General features: G+C 56.8%; 7 protein-coding genes across 10 annotated transcripts in view; 6 read left to right on the top strand and 1 right to left on the bottom strand.

Moving 5' to 3' along the window:
• Positions 1-20,240, bottom strand: part of STK24 (serine/threonine kinase 24) — a 138,835-nt gene that overhangs the window by 26,928 nt on the left and 91,667 nt on the right. The gene's annotated exons all lie outside the window — the stretch shown is intronic.
• On the top strand, positions 574-1,512 carry LOC149920127 (E3 ubiquitin-protein ligase Topors-like). The gene has a single exon (XM_090129729.1). It carries the CDS (start codon positions 574-576, stop codon positions 1,510-1,512), a length of 939 nt encoding a protein of 312 aa, XP_089985855.1.
• On the top strand, positions 3,858-4,796 carry LOC149920126 (E3 ubiquitin-protein ligase Topors-like). The gene has a single exon (XM_090129718.1). The coding sequence runs from the start codon at positions 3,858-3,860 to the stop codon at positions 4,794-4,796; it is 939 nt and encodes a 312-aa protein (XP_089985844.1).
• LOC149920125 (E3 ubiquitin-protein ligase Topors-like) lies at positions 7,137-8,075 on the top strand. The gene has a single exon (XM_090129705.1). It carries the CDS (start codon positions 7,137-7,139, stop codon positions 8,073-8,075), a length of 939 nt encoding a protein of 312 aa, XP_089985831.1.
• Positions 10,421-11,359, top strand: LOC149920124 (E3 ubiquitin-protein ligase Topors-like). The gene has a single exon (XM_090129698.1). The coding sequence runs from the start codon at positions 10,421-10,423 to the stop codon at positions 11,357-11,359; it is 939 nt and encodes a 312-aa protein (XP_089985824.1).
• Positions 13,705-14,643, top strand: LOC149920123 (E3 ubiquitin-protein ligase Topors-like). The gene has a single exon (XM_090129688.1). It carries the CDS (start codon positions 13,705-13,707, stop codon positions 14,641-14,643), a length of 939 nt encoding a protein of 312 aa, XP_089985814.1.
• Positions 16,989-17,927, top strand: LOC149920122 (E3 ubiquitin-protein ligase Topors-like). The gene has a single exon (XM_090129681.1). It carries the CDS (start codon positions 16,989-16,991, stop codon positions 17,925-17,927), a length of 939 nt encoding a protein of 312 aa, XP_089985807.1.

Here is a 20,240-nt window from a genome sequence, read left to right as displayed (position 1 = left end):
ATGGGACCTGATCATTGCGATGACCCGCCTGTGGACTGTGGGTGGAATCGCTGTGACGTGGGCAGTGATGTCTCCAAGTGAAGGTCAAATGAAGGTGACGCCCAACAGCTTGACCAAGCCATGCCTTGACACATCTCCAGGCAACAGACTGTGACTTCATAGTGCACGCTGGCCTTACAGCGGGTGCAGCGGCTCAGCCCGCCAGTTTGTGCCTGACCTCCGACCGAGCGTGTGTGCGAGGACTGGAGCGTGCACAGGGCGAGCTTTGGTGCTGGAACGTGCTCTGGGTGCTGTTCGCGCAGCTCCCAGCGGCCGTCTCAGAGCCATCTGTTCTTTACCCCGACCCTGCTTGAGCAGGCAGACGGGACATCCTAGAGAGGCGCGTGCAGAAGCATAGGTAGGCGGCACAGGGACTGCCGGCGCGGGGGGGACACCTTGAGGGACCCGTCCCAGGCCGGTGTGTGACTAATGCCTCTTGTCCTCTTCCAGCGTGACACCTGCTGCTGCAGCGCCAGTGCTGGGGAGCGCGTTGCCATCTCCCGCTCCCCCCGGCCCACCGCAACTGGTGGAAGCATGGAGGCAGCATTAGACACCCGCTGCCCCGTGTGCCTGGACAACTGGGACAGCGCGGCGTACGCCATGCCGTGCTGCCACCAGTTCTGCTTTCCCTGCATCCAGCGGTGGACGAGCACCAGGCCACAGTGCCCGCTTTGCAAACGGGATGTGAACTCCATCATTCACACGGTGCAAGCGGACGACAATTACAAGGAGCTGCTGGTCAGACCACCTGCAGAGGCATCCATCGCCACTCGGCAGGCAGCCCGGCCACGGCCCGCAGTGCCCACGCGTCCTGTGGGCGGCCTCTCACCTGCCACCTGGGCTTCCCTCTTCAGGGAGCACCCGACCCTGCTGCGGCCCCTGCGCTCCTGGCTGCGCCACAAGCTGCGCCGCATCCTGGGCACCGAGGAGCCACAAGTAAACATACTGGTGCACAGTGTCATCTGGGCCCTGCTCCTCGAAGGCTTGGCGGAGGGGATCTTGGTAGAAATGCTGGATCCCGACCTGCACGGCCACACGGTGCCCTTTGTACGGCAGTTCATCGCCTTTGCCGTGCAGAGGTGCACCAGGGCGGCTCACCGCTTGCTGGGCCTCCACGTCCCCCCTGCTGCTGGGGCACAGGAGGCCGCTACAGCAGAGCCCAGGGCTGCCGTCGTACCAGAGGAGGCACCTGTCCCTGGCCCAGCGCCCTCCAGCAGCCCTGCCAGCTCTAACAGGGACGAAATGCCGGGCAGGACAAGAGAAGAGGTCGATGGGCATCCCAGCCGCCCACATTCCAACCCTGCAACTGTCACCACAGAGCAGGCAGCGCCTCACGAGGAGCCAGAAGAGAGTGTGGCGGGGCCCTCTGGCACCAGCCCACCTGAGGGGACCCGGCGAGCCCCAAAGAGGAAGGCCAGCGACTCACAGGCCTCAGCGTCACCAAAGAAGAGGCCACCCCGCCGGCCGGAATAGAAGAGTGCTGGAGCTGAGGAGGCTGGGGCCAGGCAGCACCTGGGACGCACGCTGGCCCCAATGGACCCATGTCATCAGTGTCCAATTTCTTTGTGGAAATAAAATACAAAGACTGAAAACAACACAAAAAATGCGTTCGTAGCGGTTGTTGCTTCCCCGTCCGTGACGCTCTCTCCCCTTTTTCCTACAGCCACGCCACTGCTGGCGCTGCTGCATTCCTGACAGGAACCCCACAGGCTTCTGGCAGGGGAAGGACAAATTTCTGCACCTGGGACGAACACCCTCAGCCCGCACTACAGCTGGGGTTAGCCAGCAGGAGCAGGCCTGGGAGTCCCGCTGGACACCAGGCTGAACCAGCAAGGAGCCCAGGCTGCCTTGGTGAACGGTGTCCTGGGCTGCGTGAGGCCGGGTGCTACCGGCAGGTGAAGGGCGGTTATCCTGCCCCTCTGCTCAGCTCTGAGGAGGCCACAGCTGCAGCGCTGGGCCCACAGCTGGGCTCCCCAGCGCAACGGATAATAACCAAGTTCTTCCCATTGTGAGTGGACAATTCAATTCTGCCACTTCAGAGCCAGGTTGTGGATGCCCCATCCCTGGAGGCATTCAAGGCCCGGCTGGATGTGGCTCTGGGCAGCCTGGTCTACTGGCTGGCGACCCTGCATACGGCAGGGGGGTGGAAACTACATTAACGCTGTGCTCCTTTCCAACCCAGGCCATTCGATGATTCTATGATTCCATGTCTGTACAACTGCTGTTAAGTAGGGATCTAGATACTTCCTTTCTTACAGGCTTTTGAAATGTCTTTACAGAAGACAAAACCAGACAAAAATCTTTCACTGCCTATTCACACCACGCTGCTAAGACAACAGTTTAACAACAAGCTCGTTCTTAAACACAATAGTACGTACTATTGGTTTTCTTGCGTATCTGGTGAACACAAAGTTCTCCAGTCTCACTATGGAATCAAGAATTCCACCATCAAGCATTCCTACGCTCCCTAAGAAGCATACGCAGTTTTCTCATTCACTGAATCCTTCACTAAAATTCTCCTCGGACAATCTACTCTTCTGCTAATGATCTTCCTTCTAATTCCACCTCACATCACAACACACAGGCTTTTACTGTTTTATCCAGGGGAATGTTGCTGGTTTATGTCAGCAGATTTCACAAAAATAAAAAAATGAAACAACCAACAACCACTACCTGTCGTATCACCTAAAGGTGCCAATACCTAAGGAACCTGAATGTCAGATGGCATGCAAAACATTAGAAGTTGACTCAGAAGAACAAAAGAAACCATTTCACGAGAGAACAAGGCAAATGACACACGGATTGCCTTAGACATCAAAGAGAACCACTGGATAAATCAACGGGATTAATAACTCTTTTGACCAATACAATAGATGTGAGAAAGGATAGAACTTACTGATCACAAAAGGAAGTTATTTGCGCTGGACTACGAACACCGTGGGCACTCAATTGCGTTACGCGTTAAAGCATACAATCATTAACGTTGGAAAAGACCTCCATGATCATCAAGTCCAACTATCAGAGAGAAACATGGACTTTTATTGAATAAATCCTCTGGCTGAACATGCGTGGGGCTGCGTGCCATGACCAGAGGGACCTGATGGGGCTCACGGGACAATGTGGCTACAGCCCTGGTGACCGGCATGAAACACCAATGCCAAGCACACGAGATGTGGCGAGGGGAGTGGGCAGGGGCACTGGGGAAAGCCCAGAAACTTGTGCCGGGTCTGGAGCACGTGCTGCAGGTGAGGACGGCTCATTGCGATGACCCGCCTGTGGACTGTGGGTGGAATCGCTGTGACGTGGGCAGTGATGTCTCCAAGTGAAGGTCAAATGAAGGTGACGCCCAACAGCTTGACCAAGCCATGCCTTGACACATCTCCAGGCAACAGACTGTGACTTCATAGTGCACGCTGGCCTTACAGCGGGTGCAGCGGCTCAGCCCGCCAGTTTGTGCCTGACCTCCGACCGAGCGTGTGTGCGAGGACTGGAGCGTGCACAGGGCGAGCTTTGGTGCTGGAACGTGCTCTGGGTGCTGTTCGCGCAGCTCCCAGCGGCCGTCTCAGAGCCATCTGTTCTTTACCCCGACCCTGCTTGAGCAGGCAGACGGGACATCCTAGAGAGGCGCGTGCAGAAGCATAGGTAGGCGGCACAGGGACTGCCGGCGCGGGGGGGACACCTTGAGGGACCCGTCCCAGGCCGGTGTGTGACTAATGCCTCTTGTCCTCTTCCAGCGTGACACCTGCTGCTGCAGCGCCAGTGCTGGGGAGCGCGTTGCCATCTCCCGCTCCCCCCGGCCCACCGCAACTGGTGGAAGCATGGAGGCAGCATTAGACACCCGCTGCCCCGTGTGCCTGGACAACTGGGACAGCGCGGCGTACGCCATGCCGTGCTGCCACCAGTTCTGCTTTCCCTGCATCCAGCGGTGGACGAGCACCAGGCCACAGTGCCCGCTTTGCAAACGGGATGTGAACTCCATCATTCACACGGTGCAAGCGGACGACAATTACAAGGAGCTGCTGGTCAGACCACCTGCAGAGGCATCCATCGCCACTCGGCAGGCAGCCCGGCCACGGCCCGCAGTGCCCACGCGTCCTGTGGGCGGCCTCTCACCTGCCACCTGGGCTTCCCTCTTCAGGGAGCACCCGACCCTGCTGCGGCCCCTGCGCTCCTGGCTGCGCCACAAGCTGCGCCGCATCCTGGGCACCGAGGAGCCACAAGTAAACATACTGGTGCACAGTGTCATCTGGGCCCTGCTCCTCGAAGGCTTGGCGGAGGGGATCTTGGTAGAAATGCTGGATCCCGACCTGCACGGCCACACGGTGCCCTTTGTACGGCAGTTCATCGCCTTTGCCGTGCAGAGGTGCACCAGGGCGGCTCACCGCTTGCTGGGCCTCCACGTCCCCCCTGCTGCTGGGGCACAGGAGGCCGCTACAGCAGAGCCCAGGGCTGCCGTCGTACCAGAGGAGGCACCTGTCCCTGGCCCAGCGCCCTCCAGCAGCCCTGCCAGCTCTAACAGGGACGAAATGCCGGGCAGGACAAGAGAAGAGGTCGATGGGCATCCCAGCCGCCCACATTCCAACCCTGCAACTGTCACCACAGAGCAGGCAGCGCCTCACGAGGAGCCAGAAGAGAGTGTGGCGGGGCCCTCTGGCACCAGCCCACCTGAGGGGACCCGGCGAGCCCCAAAGAGGAAGGCCAGCGACTCACAGGCCTCAGCGTCACCAAAGAAGAGGCCACCCCGCCGGCCGGAATAGAAGAGTGCTGGAGCTGAGGAGGCTGGGGCCAGGCAGCACCTGGGACGCACGCTGGCCCCAATGGACCCATGTCATCAGTGTCCAATTTCTTTGTGGAAATAAAATACAAAGACTGAAAACAACACAAAAAATGCGTTCGTAGCGGTTGTTGCTTCCCCGTCCGTGACGCTCTCTCCCCTTTTTCCTACAGCCACGCCACTGCTGGCGCTGCTGCATTCCTGACAGGAACCCCACAGGCTTCTGGCAGGGGAAGGACAAATTTCTGCACCTGGGACGAACACCCTCAGCCCGCACTACAGCTGGGGTTAGCCAGCAGGAGCAGGCCTGGGAGTCCCGCTGGACACCAGGCTGAACCAGCAAGGAGCCCAGGCTGCCTTGGTGAACGGTGTCCTGGGCTGCGTGAGGCCGGGTGCTACCGGCAGGTGAAGGGCGGTTATCCTGCCCCTCTGCTCAGCTCTGAGGAGGCCACAGCTGCAGCGCTGGGCCCACAGCTGGGCTCCCCAGCGCAACGGATAATAACCAAGTTCTTCCCATTGTGAGTGGACAATTCAATTCTGCCACTTCAGAGCCAGGTTGTGGATGCCCCATCCCTGGAGGCATTCAAGGCCCGGCTGGATGTGGCTCTGGGCAGCCTGGTCTACTGGCTGGCGACCCTGCATACGGCAGGGGGGTGGAAACTACATTAACGCTCCTTTCCAACCCAGGCCATTCGATGATTCTATGATTCCATGTCTGTACAACTGCTGTTAAGTAGGGATCTAGATACTTCCTTTCTTACAGGCTTTTGAAATGTCTTTACAGAAGACAAAACCAGACAAAAATCTTTCACTGCCTATTCACACCACGCTGCTAAGACAACAGTTTAACAACAAGCTCGTTCTTAAACACAATAGTACGTACTATTGGTTTTCTTGCGTATCTGGTGAACACAAAGTTCTCCAGTCTCACTATGGAATCAAGAATTCCACCATCAAGCATTCCTACGCTCCCTAAGAAGCATACGCAGTTTTCTCATTCACTGAATCCTTCACTAAAATTCTCCTCGGACAATCTACTCTTCTGCTAATGATCTTCCTTCTAATTCCACCTCACATCACAACACACAGGCTTTTACTGTTTTATCCAGAGGAATGTTGCTGGTTTATGTCAGCAGATTTCACAAAAATAAAAAAATGAAACAACCAACAACCACTACCTGTCATATCACCTAAAGGTGCCAATACCTAAGGAACCTGAATGTCAGATGGCATGCAAAACATTAGAAGTTGACTCAGAAGAACAAAAGAAACCATTTCACGAGAGAACAAGGCAAATGACACACGGATTGCCTTAGACATCAAAGAGAACCACTGGATAAATCAACGGGATTAATAACTCTTTTGACCAATACAATGGATGTGAGAAAGGATAGAACTTACTGATCACAAAAGGAAGTTATTTGCGCTGGACTACGAACACCGTGGGCACTCAATTGCGTTACGCGTTAAAGCATACAATCATTAACGTTGGAAAAGACCTCCATGATCATCAAGTCCAACTATCAGAGAGAAACATGGACTTTTATTGAATAAATCCTCTGGCTGAACATGCGTGGGGCTGCGTGCCATGACCAGAGGGACCTGATGGGGCTCACGGGACGATGTGGCTACAGCCCTGGTGACCGGCATGAAACACCAATGCCAAGCACACGAGATGTGGCGAGGGGAGTGGGCAGGGGCACTGGGGAAAGCCCAGAAACTTGTGCCGGGTCTGGAGCACGTGCTGCAGGTGAGGACGGCTCATTGCGATGACCCGCCTGTGGACTGTGGGTGGAATCGCTGTGACGTGGGCAGTGATGTCTCCAAGTGAAGGTCAAATGAAGGTGACGCCCAACAGCTTGACCAAGCCATGCCTTGACACATCTCCAGGCAACAGACTGTGACTTCATAGTGCACGCTGGCCTTACAGCGGGTGCAGCGGCTCAGCCCGCCAGTTTGTGCCTGACCTCCGACCGAGCGTGTGTGCGAGGACTGGAGCGTGCACAGGGCGAGCTTTGGTGCTGGAACGTGCTCTGGGTGCTGTTCGCGCAGCTCCCAGCGGCCGTCTCAGAGCCATCTGTTCTTTACCCCGACCCTGCTTGAGCAGGCAGACGGGACATCCTAGAGAGGCGCGTGCAGAAGCATAGGTAGGCGGCACAGGGACTGCCGGCGCGGGGGGGACACCTTGAGGGACCCGTCCCAGGCCGGTGTGTGACTAATGCCTCTTGTCCTCTTCCAGCGTGACACCTGCTGCTGCAGCGCCAGTGCTGGGGAGCGCGTTGCCATCTCCCGCTCCCCCCGGCCCACCGCAACTGGTGGAAGCATGGAGGCAGCATTAGACACCCGCTGCCCCGTGTGCCTGGACAACTGGGACAGCGCGGCGTACGCCATGCCGTGCTGCCACCAGTTCTGCTTTCCCTGCATCCAGCGGTGGACGAGCACCAGGCCACAGTGCCCGCTTTGCAAACGGGATGTGAACTCCATCATTCACACGGTGCAAGCGGACGACAATTACAAGGAGCTGCTGGTCAGACCACCTGCAGAGGCATCCATCGCCACTCGGCAGGCAGCCCGGCCACGGCCCGCAGTGCCCACGCGTCCTGTGGGCGGCCTCTCACCTGCCACCTGGGCTTCCCTCTTCAGGGAGCACCCGACCCTGCTGCGGCCCCTGCGCTCCTGGCTGCGCCACAAGCTGCGCCGCATCCTGGGCACCGAGGAGCCACAAGTAAACATACTGGTGCACAGTGTCATCTGGGCCCTGCTCCTCGAAGGCTTGGCGGAGGGGATCTTGGTAGAAATGCTGGATCCCGACCTGCACGGCCACACGGTGCCCTTTGTACGGCAGTTCATCGCCTTTGCCGTGCAGAGGTGCACCAGGGCGGCTCACCGCTTGCTGGGCCTCCACGTCCCCCCTGCTGCTGGGGCACAGGAGGCCGCTACAGCAGAGCCCAGGGCTGCCGTCGTACCAGAGGAGGCACCTGTCCCTGGCCCAGCGCCCTCCAGCAGCCCTGCCAGCTCTAACAGGGACGAAATGCCGGGCAGGACAAGAGAAGAGGTCGATGGGCATCCCAGCCGCCCACATTCCAACCCTGCAACTGTCACCACAGAGCAGGCAGCGCCTCACGAGGAGCCAGAAGAGAGTGTGGCGGGGCCCTCTGGCACCAGCCCACCTGAGGGGACCCGGCGAGCCCCAAAGAGGAAGGCCAGCGACTCACAGGCCTCAGCGTCACCAAAGAAGAGGCCACCCCGCCGGCCGGAATAGAAGAGTGCTGGAGCTGAGGAGGCTGGGGCCAGGCAGCACCTGGGACGCACGCTGGCCCCAATGGACCCATGTCATCAGTGTCCAATTTCTTTGTGGAAATAAAATACAAAGACTGAAAACAACACAAAAAATGCGTTCGTAGCGGTTGTTGCTTCCCCGTCCGTGACGCTCTCTCCCCTTTTTCCTACAGCCACGCCACTGCTGGCGCTGCTGCATTCCTGACAGGAACCCCACAGGCTTCTGGCAGGGGAAGGACAAATTTCTGCACCTGGGACGAACACCCTCAGCCCGCACTACAGCTGGGGTTAGCCAGCAGGAGCAGGCCTGGGAGTCCCGCTGGACACCAGGCTGAACCAGCAAGGAGCCCAGGCTGCCTTGGTGAACGGTGTCCTGGGCTGCGTGAGGCCGGGTGCTACCGGCAGGTGAAGGGCGGTTATCCTGCCCCTCTGCTCAGCTCTGAGGAGGCCACAGCTGCAGCGCTGGGCCCACAGCTGGGCTCCCCAGCGCAACGGATAATAACCAAGTTCTTCCCATTGTGAGTGGACAATTCAATTCTGCCACTTCAGAGCCAGGTTGTGGATGCCCCATCCCTGGAGGCATTCAAGGCCCGGCTGGATGTGGCTCTGGGCAGCCTGGTCTACTGGCTGGCGACCCTGCATACGGCAGGGGGGTGGAAACTACATTAACGCTGTGCTCCTTTCCAACCCAGGCCATTCGATGATTCTATGATTCCATGTCTGTACAACTGCTGTTAAGTAGGGATCTAGATACTTCCTTTCTTACAGGCTTTTGAAATGTCTTTACAGAAGACAAAACCAGACAAAAATCTTTCACTGCCTATTCACACCACGCTGCTAAGACAACAGTTTAACAACAAGCTCGTTCTTAAACACAATAGTACGTACTATTGGTTTTCTTGCGTATCTGGTGAACACAAAGTTCTCCAGTCTCACTATGGAATCAAGAATTCCACCATCAAGCATTCCTACGCTCCCTAAGAAGCATACGCAGTTTTCTCATTCACTGAATCCTTCACTAAAATTCTCCTCGGACAATCTACTCTTCTGCTAATGATCTTCCTTCTAATTCCACCTCACATCACAACACACAGGCTTTTACTGTTTTATCCAGAGGAATGTTGCTGGTTTATGTCAGCAGATTTCACAAAAATAAAAAAATGAAACAACCAACAACCACTACCTGTCGTATCACCTAAAGGTGCCAATACCTAAGGAACCTGAATGTCAGATGGCATGCAAAACATTAGAAGTTGACTCAGAAGAACAAAAGAAACCATTTCACGAGAGAACAAGGCAAATGACACACGGATTGCCTTAGACATCAAAGAGAACCACTGGATAAATCAACGGGATTAATAACTCTTTTGACCAATACAATGGATGTGAGAAAGGATAGAACTTACTGATCACAAAAGGAAGTTATTTGCGCTGGACTACGAACACCGTGGGCACTCAATTGCGTTACGCGTTAAAGCATACAATCATTAACGTTGGAAAAGACCTCCATGATCATCAAGTCCAACTATCAGAGAGAAACATGGACTTTTATTGAATAAATCCTCTGGCTGAACATGCGTGGGGCTGCGTGCCATGACCAGAGGGACCTGATGGGGCTCACGGGACAATGTGGCTACAGCCCTGGTGACCGGCATGAAACACCAATGCCAAGCACACGAGATGTGGCGAGGGGAGTGGGCAGGGGCACTGGGGAAAGCCCAGAAACTTGTGCCGGGTCTGGAGCACGTGCTGCAGGTGAGGACGGCTCATTGCGATGACCCGCCTGTGGACTGTGGGTGGAATCGCTGTGACGTGGGCAGTGATGTCTCCAAGTGAAGGTCAAATGAAGGTGACGCCCAACAGCTTGACCAAGCCATGCCTTGACACATCTCCAGGCAACAGACTGTGACTTCATAGTGCACGCTGGCCTTACAGCGGGTGCAGCGGCTCAGCCCGCCAGTTTGTGCCTGACCTCCGACCGAGCGTGTGTGCGAGGACTGGAGCGTGCACAGGGCGAGCTTTGGTGCTGGAACGTGCTCTGGGTGCTGTTCGCGCAGCTCCCAGCGGCCGTCTCAGAGCCATCTGTTCTTTACCCCGACCCTGCTTGAGCAGGCAGACGGGACATCCTAGAGAGGCGCGTGCAGAAGCATAGGTAGGCGGCACAGGGACTGCCGGCGCGGGGGGGACACCTTGAGGGACCCGTCCCAGGCCGGTGTGTGACTAATGCCTCTTGTCCTCTTCCAGCGTGACACCTGCTGCTGCAGCGCCAGTGCTGGGGAGCGCGTTGCCATCTCCCGCTCCCCCCGGCCCACCGCAACTGGTGGAAGCATGGAGGCAGCATTAGACACCCGCTGCCCCGTGTGCCTGGACAACTGGGACAGCGCGGCGTACGCCATGCCGTGCTGCCACCAGTTCTGCTTTCCCTGCATCCAGCGGTGGACGAGCACCAGGCCACAGTGCCCGCTTTGCAAACGGGATGTGAACTCCATCATTCACACGGTGCAAGCGGACGACAATTACAAGGAGCTGCTGGTCAGACCACCTGCAGAGGCATCCATCGCCACTCGGCAGGCAGCCCGGCCACGGCCCGCAGTGCCCACGCGTCCTGTGGGCGGCCTCTCACCTGCCACCTGGGCTTCCCTCTTCAGGGAGCACCCGACCCTGCTGCGGCCCCTGCGCTCCTGGCTGCGCCACAAGCTGCGCCGCATCCTGGGCACCGAGGAGCCACAAGTAAACATACTGGTGCACAGTGTCATCTGGGCCCTGCTCCTCGAAGGCTTGGCGGAGGGGATCTTGGTAGAAATGCTGGATCCCGACCTGCACGGCCACACGGTGCCCTTTGTACGGCAGTTCATCGCCTTTGCCGTGCAGAGGTGCACCAGGGCGGCTCACCGCTTGCTGGGCCTCCACGTCCCCCCTGCTGCTGGGGCACAGGAGGCCGCTACAGCAGAGCCCAGGGCTGCCGTCGTACCAGAGGAGGCACCTGTCCCTGGCCCAGCGCCCTCCAGCAGCCCTGCCAGCTCTAACAGGGACGAAATGCCGGGCAGGACAAGAGAAGAGGTCGATGGGCATCCCAGCCGCCCACATTCCAACCCTGCAACTGTCACCACAGAGCAGGCAGCGCCTCACGAGGAGCCAGAAGAGAGTGTGGCGGGGCCCTCTGGCACCAGCCCACCTGAGGGGACCCGGCGAGCCCCAAAGAGGAAGGCCAGCGACTCACAGGCCTCAGCGTCACCAAAGAAGAGGCCACCCCGCCGGCCGGAATAGAAGAGTGCTGGAGCTGAGGAGGCTGGGGCCAGGCAGCACCTGGGACGCACGCTGGCCCCAATGGACCCATGTCATCAGTGTCCAATTTCTTTGTGGAAATAAAATACAAAGACTGAAAACAACACAAAAAATGCGTTCGTAGCGGTTGTTGCTTCCCCGTCCGTGACGCTCTCTCCCCTTTTTCCTACAGCCACGCCACTGCTGGCGCTGCTGCATTCCTGACAGGAACCCCACAGGCTTCTGGCAGGGGAAGGACAAATTTCTGCACCTGGGACGAACACCCTCAGCCCGCACTACAGCTGGGGTTAGCCAGCAGGAGCAGGCCTGGGAGTCCCGCTGGACACCAGGCTGAACCAGCAAGGAGCCCAGGCTGCCTTGGTGAACGGTGTCCTGGGCTGCGTGAGGCCGGGTGCTACCGGCAGGTGAAGGGCGGTTATCCTGCCCCTCTGCTCAGCTCTGAGGAGGCCACAGCTGCAGCGCTGGGCCCACAGCTGGGCTCCCCAGCGCAACGGATAATAACCAAGTTCTTCCCATTGTGAGTGGACAATTCAATTCTGCCACTTCAGAGCCAGGTTGTGGATGCCCCATCCCTGGAGGCATTCAAGGCCCGGCTGGATGTGGCTCTGGGCAGCCTGGTCTACTGGCTGGCGACCCTGCATACGGCAGGGGGGTGGAAACTACATTAACGCTGTGCTCCTTTCCAACCCAGGCCATTCGATGATTCTATGATTCCATGTCTGTACAACTGCTGTTAAGTAGGGATCTAGATACTTCCTTTCTTACAGGCTTTTGAAATGTCTTTACAGAAGACAAAACCAGACAAAAATCTTTCACTGCCTATTCACACCACGCTGCTAAGACAACAGTTTAACAACAAGCTCGTTCTTAAACACAATAGTACGTACTATTGGTTTTCTTGCGTATCTGGTGAACACAAAGTTCTCCAGTCTCACTATGGAATCAAGAATTCCACCATCAAGCATTCCTACGCTCCCTAAGAAGCATACGCAGTTTTCTCATTCACTGAATCCTTCACTAAAATTCTCCTCGGACAATCTACTCTTCTGCTAATGATCTTCCTTCTAATTCCACCTCACATCACAACACACAGGCTTTTACTGTTTTATCCAGAGGAATGTTGCTGGTTTATGTCAGCAGATTTCACAAAAATAAAAAAATGAAACAACCAACAACCACTACCTGTCGTATCACCTAAAGGTGCCAATACCTAAGGAACCTGAATGTCAGATGGCATGCAAAACATTAGAAGTTGACTCAGAAGAACAAAAGAAACCATTTCACGAGAGAACAAGGCAAATGACACACGGATTGCCTTAGACATCAAAGAGAACCACTGGATAAATCAACGGGATTAATAACTCTTTTGACCAATACAATGGATGTGAGAAAGGATAGAACTTACTGATCACAAAAGGAAGTTATTTGCGCTGGACTACGAACACCGTGGGCACTCAATTGCGTTACGCGTTAAAGCATACAATCATTAACGTTGGAAAAGACCTCCATGATCATCAAGTCCAACTATCAGAGAGAAACATGGACTTTTATTGAATAAATCCTCTGGCTGAACATGCGTGGGGCTGCGTGCCATGACCAGAGGGACCTGATGGGGCTCACGGGACAATGTGGCTACAGCCCTGGTGACCGGCATGAAACACCAATGCCAAGCACACGAGATGTGGCGAGGGGAGTGGGCAGGGGCACTGGGGAAAGCCCAGAAACTTGTGCCGGGTCTGGAGCACGTGCTGCAGGTGAGGACGGCTCATTGCGATGACCCGCCTGTGGACTGTGGGTGGAATCGCTGTGACGTGGGCAGTGATGTCTCCAAGTGAAGGTCAAATGAAGGTGACGCCCAACAGCTTGACCAAGCCATGCCTTGACACATCTCCAGGCAACAGACTGTGACTTCATAGTGCACGCTGGCCTTACAGCGGGTGCAGCGGCTCAGCCCGCCAGTTTGTGCCTGACCTCCGACCGAGCGTGTGTGCGAGGACTGGAGCGTGCACAGGGCGAGCTTTGGTGCTGGAACGTGCTCTGGGTGCTGTTCGCGCAGCTCCCAGCGGCCGTCTCAGAGCCATCTGTTCTTTACCCCGACCCTGCTTGAGCAGGCAGACGGGACATCCTAGAGAGGCGCGTGCAGAAGCATAGGTAGGCGGCACAGGGACTGCCGGCGCGGGGGGGACACCTTGAGGGACCCGTCCCAGGCCGGTGTGTGACTAATGCCTCTTGTCCTCTTCCAGCGTGACACCTGCTGCTGCAGCGCCAGTGCTGGGGAGCGCGTTGCCATCTCCCGCTCCCCCCGGCCCACCGCAACTGGTGGAAGCATGGAGGCAGCATTAGACACCCGCTGCCCCGTGTGCCTGGACAACTGGGACAGCGCGGCGTACGCCATGCCGTGCTGCCACCAGTTCTGCTTTCCCTGCATCCAGCGGTGGACGAGCACCAGGCCACAGTGCCCGCTTTGCAAACGGGATGTGAACTCCATCATTCACACGGTGCAAGCGGACGACAATTACAAGGAGCTGCTGGTCAGACCACCTGCAGAGGCATCCATCGCCACTCGGCAGGCAGCCCGGCCACGGCCCGCAGTGCCCACGCGTCCTGTGGGCGGCCTCTCACCTGCCACCTGGGCTTCCCTCTTCAGGGAGCACCCGACCCTGCTGCGGCCCCTGCGCTCCTGGCTGCGCCACAAGCTGCGCCGCATCCTGGGCACCGAGGAGCCACAAGTAAACATACTGGTGCACAGTGTCATCTGGGCCCTGCTCCTCGAAGGCTTGGCGGAGGGGATCTTGGTAGAAATGCTGGATCCCGACCTGCACGGCCACACGGTGCCCTTTGTACGGCAGTTCATCGCCTTTGCCGTGCAGAGGTGCACCAGGGCGGCTCACCGCTTGCTGGGCCTCCACGTCCCCCCTGCTGCTGGGGCACAGGAGGCCGCTACAGCAGAGCCCAGGGCTGCCGTCGTACCAGAGGAGGCACCTGTCCCTGGCCCAGCGCCCTCCAGCAGCCCTGCCAGCTCTAACAGGGACGAAATGCCGGGCAGGACAAGAGAAGAGGTCGATGGGCATCCCAGCCGCCCACATTCCAACCCTGCAACTGTCACCACAGAGCAGGCAGCGCCTCACGAGGAGCCAGAAGAGAGTGTGGCGGGGCCCTCTGGCACCAGCCCACCTGAGGGGACCCGGCGAGCCCCAAAGAGGAAGGCCAGCGACTCACAGGCCTCAGCGTCACCAAAGAAGAGGCCACCCCGCCGGCCGGAATAGAAGAGTGCTGGAGCTGAGGAGGCTGGGGCCAGGCAGCACCTGGGACGCACGCTGGCCCCAATGGACCCATGTCATCAGTGTCCAATTTCTTTGTGGAAATAAAATACAAAGAGTGAAAACAACACAAAAAATGCGTTCGTAGCGGTTGTTGCTTCCCCGTCCGTGACGCTCTCTCCCCTTTTTCCTACAGCCACGCCACTGCTGGCGCTGCTGCATTCCTGACAGGAACCCCACAGGCTTCTGGCAGGGGAAGGACAAATTTCTGCACCTGGGACGAACACCCTCAGCCCGCACTACAGCTGGGGTTAGCCAGCAGGAGCAGGCCTGGGAGTCCCGCTGGACACCAGGCTGAACCAGCAAGGAGCCCAGGCTGCCTTGGTGAACGGTGTCCTGGGCTGCGTGAGGCCGGGTGCTACCGGCAGGTGAAGGGCGGTTATCCTGCCCCTCTGCTCAGCTCTGAGGAGGCCACAGCTGCAGCGCTGGGCCCACAGCTGGGCTCCCCAGCGCAACGGATAATAACCAAGTTCTTCCCATTGTGAGTGGACAATTCAATTCTGCCACTTCAGAGCCAGGTTGTGGATGCCCCATCCCTGGAGGCATTCAAGGCCCGGCTGGATGTGGCTCTGGGCAGCCTGGTCTACTGGCTGGCGACCCTGCATACGGCAGGGGGGTGGAAACTACATTAACGCTGTGCTCCTTTCCAACCCAGGCCATTCGATGATTCTATGATTCCATGTCTGTACAACTGCTGTTAAGTAGGGATCTAGATACTTCCTTTCTTACAGGCTTTTGAAATGTCTTTACAGAAGACAAAACCAGACAAAAATCTTTCACTGCCTATTCACACCACGCTGCTAAGACAACAGTTTAACAACAAGCTCGTTCTTAAACACAATAGTACGTACTATTGGTTTTCTTGCGTATCTGGTGAACACAAAGTTCTCCAGTCTCACTATGGAATCAAGAATTCCACCATCAAGCATTCCTACGCTCCCTAAGAAGCATACGCAGTTTTCTCATTCACTGAATCCTTCACTAAAATTCTCCTCGGACAATCTACTCTTCTGCTAATGATCTTCCTTCTAATTCCACCTCACATCACAACACACAGGCTTTTACTGTTTTATCCAGAGGAATGTTGCTGGTTTATGTCAGCAGATTTCACAAAAATAAAAAAATGAAACAACCAACAACCACTACCTGTCGTATCACCTAAAGGTGCCAATACCTAAGGAACCTGAATGTCAAATGGCATGCAAAACATTAGAAGTTGACTCAGAAGAACAAAAGAAACCATTTCACGAGAGAACAAGGCAAATGACACACGGATTGCCTTAGACATCAAAGAGAACCACTGGATAAATCAACGGGATTAATAACTCTTTTGACCAATACAATGGATGTGAGAAAGGATAGAACTTACTGATCACAAAAGGAAGTTATTTGCGCTGGACTACGAACACCGTGGGCACTCAATTGCGTTACGCGTTAAAGCATACAATCATTAACGTTGGAAAAGACCTCCATGATCATCAAGTCCAACTATCAGAGAGAAACATGGACTTTTATTGAATAAATCCTCTGGCTGAACATGCGTGGGGCTGCGTGCCATGACCAGAGGGACCTGATGGGGCTCACGGGACAATGTGGCTACAGCCCTGGTGACCGGCATGAAACACCAATGCCAAGCACACGAGATGTGGCGAGGGGAGTGGGCAGGGGCACTGGGGAAAGCCCAGAAACTTGTGCCGGGTCTGGAGCACGTGCTGCAGGTGAGGACGGCTCATTGCGATGACCCGCCTGTGGACTGTGGGTGGAATCGCTGTGACGTGGGCAGTGATGTCTCCAAGTGAAGGTCAAATGAAGGTGACACCCAACAGCTTGACCAAGCCATGCCTTGACACATCTCCAGGCAACAGACTGTGACTTCATAGTGCACGCTGGCCTTACAGCGGGTGCAGCGGCTCAGCCCGCCAGTTTGTGCCTGACCTCCGACCGAGCGTGTGTGCGAGGACTGGAGCGTGCACAGGGCGAGCTTTGGTGCTGGAACGTGCTCTGGGTGCTGTTCGCGCAGCTCCCAGCGGCCGTCTCAGAGCCATCTGTTCTTTACCCCGACCCTGCTTGAGCAGGCAGACGGGACATCCTAGAGAGGCGCGTGCAGAAGCATAGGTAGGCGGCACAGGGACTGCCGGCGCGGGGGGGACACCTTGAGGGACCCGTCCCAGGCCGGTGTGTGACTAATGCCTCTTGTCCTCTTCCAGCGTGACACCTGCTGCTGCAGCGCCAGTGCTGGGGAGCGCGTTGCCATCTCCCGCTCCCCCCGGCCCACCGCAACTGGTGGAAGCATGGAGGCAGCATTAGACACCCGCTGCCCCGTGTGCCTGGACAACTGGGACAGCGCGGCGTACGCCATGCCGTGCTGCCACCAGTTCTGCTTTCCCTGCATCCAGCGGTGGACGAGCACCAGGCCACAGTGCCCGCTTTGCAAACGGGATGTGAACTCCATCATTCACACGGTGCAAGCGGACGACAATTACAAGGAGCTGCTGGTCAGACCACCTGCAGAGGCATCCATCGCCACTCGGCAGGCAGCCCGGCCACGGCCCGCAGTGCCCACGCGTCCTGTGGGCGGCCTCTCACCTGCCACCTGGGCTTCCCTCTTCAGGGAGCACCCGACCCTGCTGCGGCCCCTGCGCTCCTGGCTGCGCCACAAGCTGCGCCGCATCCTGGGCACCGAGGAGCCACAAGTAAACATACTGGTGCACAGTGTCATCTGGGCCCTGCTCCTCGAAGGCTTGGCGGAGGGGATCTTGGTAGAAATGCTGGATCCCGACCTGCACGGCCACACGGTGCCCTTTGTACGGCAGTTCATCGCCTTTGCCGTGCAGAGGTGCACCAGGGCGGCTCACCGCTTGCTGGGCCTCCACGTCCCCCCTGCTGCTGGGGCACAGGAGGCCGCTACAGCAGAGCCCAGGGCTGCCGTCGTACCAGAGGAGGCACCTGTCCCTGGCCCAGCGCCCTCCAGCAGCCCTGCCAGCTCTAACAGGGACGAAATGCCGGGCAGGACAAGAGAAGAGGTCGATGGGCATCCCAGCCGCCCACATTCCAACCCTGCAACTGTCACCACAGAGCAGGCAGCGCCTCACGAGGAGCCAGAAGAGAGTGTGGCGGGGCCCTCTGGCACCAGCCCACCTGAGGGGACCCGGCGAGCCCCAAAGAGGAAGGCCAGCGACTCACAGGCCTCAGCGTCACCAAAGAAGAGGCCACCCCGCCGGCCGGAATAGAAGAGTGCTGGAGCTGAGGAGGCTGGGGCCAGGCAGCACCTGGGACGCACGCTGGCCCCAATGGACCCATGTCATCAGTGTCCAATTTCTTTGTGGAAATAAAATACAAAGACTGAAAACAACACAAAAAATGCGTTCGTAGCGGTTGTTGCTTCCCCGTCCGTGACGCTCTCTCCCCTTTTTCCTACAGCCACGCCACTGCTGGCGCTGCTGCATTCCTGACAGGAACCCCACAGGCTTCTGGCAGGGGAAGGACAAATTTCTGCACCTGGGACGAACACCCTCAGCCCGCACTACAGCTGGGGTTAGCCAGCAGGAGCAGGCCTGGGAGTCCCGCTGGACACCAGGCTGAACCAGCAAGGAGCCCAGGCTGCCTTGGTGAACGGTGTCCTGGGCTGCGTGAGGCCGGGTGCTACCGGCAGGTGAAGGGCGGTTATCCTGCCCCTCTGCTCAGCTCTGAGGAGGCCACAGCTGCAGCGCTGGGCCCACAGCTGGGCTCCCCAGCGCAACGGATAATAACCAAGTTCTTCCCATTGTGAGTGGACAATTCAATTCTGCCACTTCAGAGCCAGGTTGTGGATGCCCCATCCCTGGAGGCATTCAAGGCCCGGCTGGATGTGGCTCTGGGCAGCCTGGTCTACTGGCTGGCGACCCTGCATACGGCAGGGGGGTGGAAACTACATTAACGCTCCTTTCCAACCCAGGCCATTCGATGATTCTATGATTCCATGTCTGTACAACTGCTGTTAAGTAGGGATCTAGATACTTCCTTTCTTACAGGCTTTTGAAATGTCTTTACAGAAGACAAAACCAGACAAAAATCTTTCACTGCCTATTCACACCACGCTGCTAAGACAACAGTTTAACAACAAGCTCGTTCTTAAACACAATAGTACGTACTATTGGTTTTCTTGCGTATCTGGTGAACACAAAGTTCTCCAGTCTCACTATGGAATCAAGAATTCCACCATCAAGCATTCCTACGCTCCCTAAGAAGCATACGCAGTTTTCTCATTCACTGAATCCTTCACTAAAATTCTCCTCGGACAATCTACTCTTCTGCTAATGATCTTCCTTCTAATTCCACCTCACATCACAACACACAGGCTTTTACTGTTTTATCCAGAGGAATGTTGCTGGTTTATGTCAGCAGATTTCACAAAAATAAAAAAATGAAACAACCAACAACCACTACCTGTCGTATCACCTAAAGGTGCCAATACCTAAGGAACCTGAATGTCAGATGGCATGCAAAACATTAGAAGTTGACTCAGAAGAACAAAAGAAACCATTTCACGAGAGAACAAGGCAAATGACACACGGATTGCCTTAGACATCAAAGAGAACCACTGGATAAATCAACGGGATTAATAACTCTTTTGACCAATACAATGGATGTGAGAAAGGATAGAACTTACTGATCACAAAAGGAAGTTATTTGCGCTGGACTACGAACACCGTGGGCACTCAATTGCGTTACGCGTTAAAGCATACAATCATTAACGTTGGAAAAGACCTCCATGATCATCAAGTCCAACTATCAGAGAGAAACATGGACTTTTATTGAATAAATCCTCTGGCTGAACATGCGTGGGGCTGCGTGCCATGACCAGAGGGACCTGATGGGGCTCACGGGACAATGTGGCTACAGCCCTGGTGACCGGCATGAAACACCAATGCCAAGCACACGAGATGTGGCGAGGGGAGTGGGCAGGGGCACTGGGGAAAGCCCAGAAACTTGTGCCGGGTCTGGAGCACGTGCTGCAGGTGAGGACGGCTCATTGCGATGACCCGCCTGTGGACTGTGGGTGGAATCGCTGTGACGTGGGCAGTGATGTCTCCAAGTGAAGGTCAAATGAAGGTGACGCCCAACAGCTTGACCAAGCCATGCCTTGACACATCTCCAGGCAACAGACTGTGACTTCATAGTGCACGCTGGCCTTACAGCGGGTGCAGCGGCTCAGCCCGCCAGTTTGTGCCTGACCTCCGACCGAGCGTGTGTGCGAGGACTGGAGCGTGCACAGGGCGAGCTTTGGTGCTGGAACGTGCTCTGGGTGCTGTTCGCGCAGCTCCCAGCGGCCGTCTCAGAGCCATCTGTTCTTTACCCCGACCCTGCTTGAGCAGGCAGACGGGACATCCTAGAGAGGCGCGTGCAGAAGCATAGGTAGGCGGCACAGGGACTGCCGGCGCGGGGGGGACACCTTGAGGGACCCGTCCCAGGCCGGTGTGTGACTAATGCCTCTTGTCCTCTTCCAGCGTGACACCTGCTGCTGCAGCGCCAGTGCTGGGGAGCGCGTTGCCATCTCCCGCTCC

This window comes from Phasianus colchicus, chromosome 1, assembly GCF_987193195.1.
Source record: "Phasianus colchicus chromosome 1, bPhaCol1.hap1.1, whole genome shotgun sequence".
Lineage (NCBI taxonomy): Eukaryota > Metazoa > Chordata > Aves > Galliformes > Phasianidae > Phasianus > Phasianus colchicus.
Note: the sequence above shows the minus strand (reverse complement) of the source record. Positions and strands in the feature narration are given on the sequence as shown.